Source organism: Cynoglossus semilaevis, chromosome 19 (assembly GCF_000523025.1).
Source record: "Cynoglossus semilaevis isolate Cse_v1.0 chromosome 19, Cse_v1.0, whole genome shotgun sequence".
Lineage (NCBI taxonomy): Eukaryota > Metazoa > Chordata > Actinopteri > Pleuronectiformes > Cynoglossidae > Cynoglossus > Cynoglossus semilaevis.
Window position 1 is genome coordinate 16,052,475 of NC_024325.1, and position 8,802 is coordinate 16,061,276.

The 8,802-nt window shown below is 45.6% G+C and overlaps 1 protein-coding gene across 1 annotated transcript in view; it reads left to right on the forward strand.

Moving 5' to 3' along the window:
* The first annotated feature begins 1,501 nt into the window (after positions 1-1,501).
* LOC103395582 (GDNF family receptor alpha-4-like) overlaps positions 1,502-8,802 on the forward strand; it is a 10,157-nt gene continuing 2,856 nt past the window's right edge. The window contains exons 1-7 of the mRNA XM_025065870.1: positions 1,502-1,582; positions 2,178-2,472; positions 2,559-2,651; positions 2,730-3,099; positions 5,290-5,399; positions 5,959-6,093; positions 8,362-8,429. Coding sequence (XP_024921638.1) covers positions 1,502-1,582; positions 2,178-2,472; positions 2,559-2,651; positions 2,730-3,099; positions 5,290-5,399; positions 5,959-6,093; positions 8,362-8,429 — 1,152 coding nt within the window. The remainder of the gene's footprint in view (positions 1,583-2,177; positions 2,473-2,558; positions 2,652-2,729; positions 3,100-5,289; positions 5,400-5,958; positions 6,094-8,361; positions 8,430-8,802) is intronic.

Genomic DNA, 8,802 nt, shown 5'->3' on the forward strand with positions numbered 1-8,802 from the left:
GAGAAGAAAGCCGGGACCCACGGGAGGCGCCACTGAGCCACGGGAGGCAGCAGTGAGCCACTGGAGGCAGCAGTGAGCCACTGGAGGCAGCAGTGAGCCACTGGAGGCAGCAGTGAGCCACTGGAGGCAGCAGTGAGCCACTGGAGGCAGCAGTGGACGTGAAGCTGAGCTGCTTGTGTTGTTTTCCTTGTGGAGAACATTCATCCCTGCACCTGGCGCTGCTGTAAAGCCTTTTCCAGGAGCAGAGGCTGCAGCAGACGGCGCCTCCTGCAGCTGTTCTTTCACAACAATAACAACAGAGATTCTTTATATGTCGACGACGCCACCACAGCCGTGTTCCCGCTTCACCTGGTTTGGACTAAATGTGTTGTCGTGTTGTATCACGTTCCTCTGAACACGGTACACTTAACTCAGGGATACATCTGAATTTTTTTTTTTTTTTTAGTATATGTTTGTATTCCAGTTTTGGGAGCATTTTTTGCCAGTTCTTTTGTATTTATAACAGTTTATTTTTTTAAAAAAAACATCTTCTTAACATTCATTTAGAGCAGATAAAAATGTCTGCGATCTTCTTGAGGTTCATTTAGAGCAGATAAAAATGTCTGCTCCGTCCGTGGTGAAACCTCAGTCCTGACGTTTGAAAAACATTTTTCACAAATACTAAAAATACTTGGGAGTTAGCCTATGTAGCATGATAGCACTAGCGTGATGTTGCTAAAAAACACAGCAAAGATCTGTATAAAAGTAGGTAAAGAAAAATACCTGATGGTTAGAAGAAAAAAAAAACCTCCTGTCCCTGGAAATGAAGTTAGTTTCATTTATACGTTTTTTTAAAAAAAGAAAAAAAAAACTCATTTATTGTGGTCTGTAAATGTAAAGACGTTAGAGGCTACATTAAACCCACCCCACTGCTTTAATTGCCCCCCCTGCTGGACCTCAGACGAGCTTGGATAAATGGTGATGAAACTGTGAAGTTATGGAGGAAATTGTTTTTTTTTTTTTTTTGTGGTTTTTCCGCCCCCTGCAGGACGATCCTCCAGGTATCCAGTACTTGAAAGCCGACAGTTTAACATCATTTTTATGCAAATTGACTTTTCACCGCGTCGCAGCTGAGTCATCCTTCCTGCTTCTGTTCCTCTCCCACCACTTCTGTCAGGCAGCTGGAGAAGCTAGTGTTTCCAGGGGAGGGGGGGGGCAGGAGGGGAGGGGGCGGAGCTCCCCAGCAGGGGTGTGTGTTTTCACATGTCATTAACACATCAGACGACAGGGGGCGGCACCGTGCGTTCGGCGGCGTTCGTCTAAATTTAGGACATCATCTGTCGGGCCCCGCTGATCCGACGTGATTACCAGCGGCGGCGACGGCGACGACGGCGTTTGAATCTCATCAGTTCAATGTTCCAAATGTCCACAGCACACCTGTGTGTAGATAACGTCAGCGTCCGTTAACTGGAGCTCCCAGTGAGAAAATGATGGAGTAATTATGGAGTGATTACGATCCATAATGGAAGCCTACGAGGCCGCGAAGTTTTCTCCACGGAGACTCGTTTGTTTCCGTGAGGACGACGATGAAAACTTTGCACAAGTTGGAGTTGGGTTTTTTTTTTTTTTTTTTATTACGCATTTGTGCAGTTTGACTTTAATTCCGCGTCTGAGTGGTGTCTAAAGAGGGCGCTCACTCCGCTCGGTTATTTACCTGATTGACTGCCACTGGTGGACGGTCGAGTGTTTTGTTCTGATTTAACGACGGTGATTTTTTTTTTTTTTTTTAGTGCACAAATCCAAGTGCTTTAAAGTACATTTACCCTTTTAACAGCTGCGGAAATATAATTGGCTGTGTGGGAGAGTGGAGGGTTTAAAGTTGTTCTGCCAGTTCTCTGTCATTAGGGGGGGCTAGCTAACTCTGAGAGTATCTTAATGGATCTAAAGATACGAAATAACAGGGTGTCAAGAGGTCGTCGGTGCTGGAGGAAGAGGTCGGGGGGTGGTAGAAAAGTACATGAGGGCGGTGCAAGACTTGATGGATTGAAAATGCGTGAATATGTGTGTCCTGTGAACGGACGGGGGGACGGGTTTGACTCCAGATTCGTGGCCTGTGAACGGACTGGGGACGGGTTTGACTCCAGATTCGTGGGTGATAGACGGGTGCAGATCGGAATTTAGAGAATTGCTGACTCCCGTCACCTCCTCCTCCTTCTCCTCCTGCAGGAGGTGTTCCAGTGTCTGCGTCCTTAGACTGCCTGGTGGCGGAGCAGAGCTGCCTCCAGGAGCACTCCTGCATGGTTCTCTTTCGACTTCTGGAATACTGTACGGCCGAGGAGGCCGTGTCGCCCCTCAGCTCCGACGCCCGTCTGGAGTGTCTGGAGGGCCAGAACTCGCTGCAGCAGTATCGCCCCCTGCAGGTCTGCAAGTGTCAGCGCGGCTCCCGCCGGGAGGAGCACTGTCTGCGGGTGTACTGGACCGTCAGGTTTGCAGGTATCTGGCGTTAGCTGCGGTTTTTTTTTGTCTTCAACGTAGCTACAGATCCAACTGTTCACCGTTCCTGTGTTTGTTTTTTTTAGCTTACGATGAATACGACGTGTCCCCGTACGAGGAGCTGGAGGTGAACCTGGTGAGGAACATTGAGATGTCCCACATGGCCTCCATCATGGCAGGTGGAGGAACCGTTCCTCATTTCCTTCTTTCTTTGTTCTTTTTTCTTCTCTTACAAACATAACTGAGTTGAATTCCCTCCTCCAGCTTCCACATCGACGGTCAGAACCAGTGTCTGAAAGCCGCCCAGGACTGCGGTCTGTACGAGAAATGCGGCTCCCTGCGGTCGGAGTACGTGGTCGCCTGCACCAAGAGGGCCACCAGCTCCGAGAACAACTGCAACCGCCAGAAGTGTCACAAAGCCCTGCGGCGTTTCCTGGAGCGAGTGCCTGAAGAGTACAGCTTCGCTCTGCTCTTCTGTCCCTGCTCCGACACGCTGTGCGGGGAACGCCGCAGGAAAACCATCGTCCCGTCCTGTTCCTACGAGGAGAACGTGAGGGGAGAGGAAAGAGCGGGGAAGCCCAACTGCCTGAGTCTGCAGAGCTACTGCTCCAAGGATGAGCTGTGCAGGTGAGTGGCCGCGATGGCGACTCGGAAAAGTCGAAGATAATTTTGATTTTTCAAAACCTCGAAAAGAAAAACAACTTTGGTTTCAAAGCAAATCTGTTCAAATCTTCATCAGGTTCAGATTTAGATCCATCAGGGTTTTTTTTTATTCTCTAAAACTAAACAACTGAAAAGAAACAGGTCGTGACTTGGCGTCAAAAACAACCCCCCAGAATTCTCTGCAGGAAACACCACAGAAGAAGAAAGCAGATGGAGGAGAGAAAAAAATTGATTTTCTCTCCATCTGTCGTAGAAATTATTTTGACTTATTTTTAACTGATTTATTCACATGAACAACATTCATATGACGTGTGGGGACGGTGTTCTTTGGGTTCTACTTTGGAGATTTTTTTTCACGTGTTTTTGGACGTTTCAATCTCAGACTGGATGAAGTCCGTCGCTGGAGTCTTCCCAGTTATTCCAGCTCCAGTTCCTGTCACTCCAACGTGTTTTGATAAGTTATTTTTCCGCCTTCGTCACCGTGGACTACAACAGACCGCTCGGTTTGTTTTTCACCCCGGGGTTTCAACAAGCCAAGGTTCGAACTTCTCCGAGTTCTTTTTTTTTGTTTTTTTTTCTTCTTCTTCACAGATTTATCTTTTATTCAAAGGTCGACACATATTTAACCGGTGAACTCGGCGATCGTCCTGTGGAGCGGCTCTTCAACGGGCTCAGAATTCCGACCTCGTTACTCCTGACTCTCTGTTTGCTCCGTCACAACGAGACGACGGCGTGTTGAGAAACGCTGCGTGAAATAAGCCGTTAGCGCTCAAGCTAATGCTTTAGGAAGAAGAAGAAGAAGAAGAAGAAGAAGAAGAAGAAGAAGAAGAAGAAGACAATTTTCTACGATTTTGCGCTCAGGTGCACCTTCTCCCCGTTCATTAACGAGGTCCAAATTGAATTCCACTTCAGCTGCGTGTGAGTCCACTGTGACTGTCGACATCATCACTGTGTCAGAGGCCAGAAGAATGTGATGTTTGGAGGAGATGAAGCAGCAGCAGGCAGCGGCAGCAGAAGCAGTAACAGCAGCAGCAGTAACAGCAGCAACAGCAGCAGCAGCAGCAGCAGTAACAGCAGCAACAGCAGCAGCAGCAGCAGCAGCAGCAGTAACAACAGCAGTAACAGCAGCAGTAACAGCAGTAACAGCAGCAGCAGCAGCAGCAGTAACAGCAGCAGCAGTTACAGCAGCAGCAGCAGCAGCCTCAGCAGCAGCAGCAGCAGCAGCAGCAGCAGCAGTAACAGCAGCAGTAACAGCAGCAGCAGCCTCAGCAGCAGCAGCAGCAGCAGCAGTAACAACAGCAGTAACAGCAGCAGTAACAGCAGTAACAGCAGCAGCAGCAGCAGTAACAGCAGCAGCAGCAGCAGCAGCAGTAACAGCAGCAGCGGTGGTGGTGGACTCAGGTCCAGGATTCTAGATGAGACTCTAACAGCCCCAGGGCATCTGCAGCCTGGGCTGCATTAATACCACCGTGTGGGGAAACAGAACCTTCAGACTTCAGCAACATTCCGTTCCTAACTAAAAAAAAAAACTCTGAACATATATTTTCCATTTGGACGCTAACATTTAAAAGATCACGGCGTGTATTTGTTTTAGTCTGAAATCACAAAATATCAGTAGACTTTAGTTTTAAAATTAGATTTAAAATCAAAATAAATGCTTAAAAACACCATAAAATGAAAATATAAATACATTATATATATATATAAATATAAATATATATATATTTAGCTGTATATAGATAAACTCCACGTTACACTGAGTTAATATAGAACAGCAGGATGACGTTCCAATAAATGAACACAGGGGGCAGCGTTTTCACGACAGCAGATCAGTTTTCTGCCGTCGGCCTCGGCAAAAAGCAAGTACAATTACGATGACTATATTTACACACATACATACTGTATATATATTTATATATTTGTACTCTGCCTACTTCCTGTTTTTTTATATTAAACTCCAGCAGTTAATAATAAAAACTATTTCCATTCATTATTTAATTTCACTGAAAGTTCAGTCATGAAGTTCATCCACTGCAGTTGTTTCGCGTTTGTTTTGACTCCAAATCCCACAATGAAGTCGTCCATGCTGAGAAATTATTATTTTTCTGTCTCTCTCTCTGTGTGTGTGTGTGTGTGTGTGTGTGTGTGTTTCAGATCACGGTTTGCTGATTTCCAGCACAACTGCCAGCCCTCCCCTCAGTCTGCCTCTGGCTGTGTGAAGGAGAGCAGAGCCATTTGTTTAAAGGCCTACGCCGGACTCATAGGTGAGAGGACGAAAAAAAAAAAAATGAAAAAAAAAAGATACAATTAAAGGTCCTAAAAACGCCGCGGCGAATGAGTGACGGCGTCGAACCCTCACGTTCGGCCTGAAGCGACTGTGTGATGTTTTTATTTTTCTTTGCTTTCATAAGTGGTCAGCTGTCAGAACGGTGGTGCAGTGGGAATCCAGTCAGCATCGTTCTCACAAACTTCATTCTAAGAAATTGCTTTTCCAGCAGCCTGACAGAATGTTCCGGATGATATTTTCCCTTTTTGTTGCCTATACTGTGTAAAAAGTAATTTTGTTTACCTGCAATTATTAATAAAGAGCTGGAAACGCGCGGCGACACCGTTTCTCCAGGGCAACTGAAGCCGCAATATTGTTGCTGAAGCTGCTGCCGCCGCCGTCCAGGGCCGAGTGGTGAAATGAAAAGATTTCACCTGAGGGGAGAAAAAAAAAAAAAAAAAAAAAACCCTCTCTGTAAAGGTTTTCAAAGTTGCACCTATATGGTGACATTTGTTGTGTTTGCCTCCCCCCTCTTCTCCCCCCTCCGCCCCCCTCAGGGACCATCATGACTCCCAACTACGTCAGCAACAGCAGCACAGAGGTGTCCCAGTGGTGCACGTGTGACGGCAGTGGGAACGAACTGCACAGCTGTCAGAGGATCCTGCGCATGTTCACCAGCAACATCTGCCTGCGTGAGTCAACCTCTGGAGCTCGTCTCCAGGAGCGACCTCTTCCTCTTCCTCTTCCTCTTCCTCTTCCTCTTCCTCTTCCTCTTCCTCTTCTTCTTCCTCTTCCTCTTCCTCTTCTTCTTCCTCTTCCTCTTCCTCTTCTTCTTCCTCTTCCTCTTCCTCTTCTTCTTCCTCTTCCTCTTCCTCTTCTTCTTCTTCTTCTTCTTCTTCTTTTTTTTCTTGTTTCCGTTAAAAAAAAATATATTCATTCATCTTCAAACACTTCATCTTGCTGGGAGCCTGGAGCCGACCGGCGGCAGGGTTCACAGGGTTCACACCTTTAACCTGAGCATCACAGAGACGCGTTCACACTCACATTCACACCTGCTGTCAGCGTAGTGTGAACAGTCGCCACATTCATGTACGACTGTGGAAAGAAACTGCTCTGTTCAGTCGGCGATGATTTCGCCTCCCGAAATTTAAACGGAGCTGCCGGAGGTTACGACTGCGGTCCCTGTAGTACATCGGCCAGGCCTGTATGTGGCGCTGTGTCAACCACTACTAACACCGGAAGAATTTGAACCAGAACGTCAGCTTGCAAAGTGTAAACAAACTCGAAAAAAACAAAGTTGTAAAAACAGAGATGGCTAACTGTAGCATGACATTTAGCCAAATTAGCTTCTCTAGCTAGGTCAGAATTCCTTCGTCTAAACGCAAGGCGGAATCGGAGCCGTATCGTCACCGTGTAAACAGAAAAAAGGGAAAGAAAAAAACGGAGTTACCTGTAGAATTTTGGGATGTTATTTTCACTACAAATTCTTTGGATTACATCTTAAATTAAAATATCAAAAATCTAAAATAAAAAAGATTTTTTTTCAGACTTTTAAATCTCCATGGACATCATCATCATCCAAAAGAGAAAATCTGAAAAAAAAAGATGAAACAATAAAAAAGATAAATAGTAAAAGTCATCCTCAAAGAGGAGAAAGTCCAGGGCAGAAAAAAAAAACCTCCTTCTTTCACTCACTCAGATTTAATTACTGTATTTTCCCAAACATTAGGAATATCAATTAGACGCTAACGAACTGGTGTGCTGTCAGAGTTGTTCCTTAATGACGCAGGAGACGTCCGATTTTAACCGTCACTTTAAATCAAACTGACGCTCAGAGTCTTTTCTGGTCTCAACGTTTTATCGTGTGCCTCTGTATCAGCGCAGTAATAACGGAACGGCGAGGAAACAAACCATCGACCTGGGAAACAAATTAATGCTCGGGGACATTCTTCCTGCTCCGGGGCGGGATGCCAAATGTTAAAGTGATTTCTAAGTAGTGGAGACGACCGACGCTGTCACCAAATCTGATAAACATGAAGTGACTTTGTCTTGAAGTTTTGCCAAATCTGTGAGAATCAAAAAAAGAAAAAAAAAAAAGAGTCAAAAAAGACTTTGTTTGAGGACAAAAGTTTTACAAATGGCACAGCTGGTGTGAAGTAATAAATACTGCGTAGTACTAAAAAAAAACACACAGATAAATGAAGCAAACGAGGAGACGCTGAATTATGGCAGAATGTCAAACTTTTATGTCCAAGGGACATTAAGTCTTTTTAAATCCATCCCATTATTAAAAAAAAAAATCAACATTAGCTTCTCAGACTGTCGCTATTAGTGAATCATTGATGAGTCGATGCAAACAAGTTCTGCATCAACGATTCATGGTACGGACACCAGCGCTAACGTTAGCTACAACAGTCCTGGGACAGACCCCAGAGCTAACGTTAGCTACGACAGTCCTGGGACAGACCCCAGAGCTAACGTTAGCTGCAACAGTCCTGGTACAGATACCAGAGCTAACGTTAGCGACGACAGTCCTGGGACAGACCCCAGAGCTAACGTTAGCTACGACAGTCCTGGGACAGACCCCAGAGCTAACGTTAGCTACAACAGTCCTGGTACAGACACCAGAGTTAGCGTAATTGTGCTGTTTTTTTGCACTAATGAATGAATGTCGTAAACAGATGAATACGACAACTAAAGACAAACAACGTTGTCCTTTAACTTAACCGTTCCCCATATTTATTGATTAACTTAAGTTTATTCTTGTATTGAAGTATAAACACCAACATTTATCCTCATAAATATCTTCAAATCCAGGATTTAAAAATACTTCTCTCCCTGCGGCCGCTCCGTCACGGCGGCTCAAAAATCAACAAATACTAATAACAATAATAACAATAATAACGAGCAGTTAGCGATGTGAGGCTAATGAAGTTTGACGCCCGCTGTTTCTTTTTCAGGCAATGCCATCAGCTCCATGGGATTCGCCGCGGCTCCCCCCGCGGATCCTCTTTTTTTTTCTCATCATGTTAATCCTTTTCATTCCTCTCTCTCTCTTTTTTTTCCCTCTCCTTTCACTTTCCTCGCCCCGATCCGACAATCCCTCGCAGCTACAGATTCTCGCTGCTGCTATTGGACGTCCACATATTTATAAAGGGGTGAATATTTTAAGGGTGATGCCTTTGAGCCGCCGCCGCCGCCGGCAACAGTGTAAGTGTGTGCTCTCATCATCCGGCAGGTGTTGGAGGGTTGACTGTTACACCAGGTGTTAACACCAGAATATTCCTCTCTCAACATCGTAGCTCAGGATTAGCCAGAGGTGTTTCCAACATCGGACGGTTAATATTCATGGATGCACCCCCCCCTCCTGCTCCCCCCCCTCTCTTTTTTTTTCTCGTCAT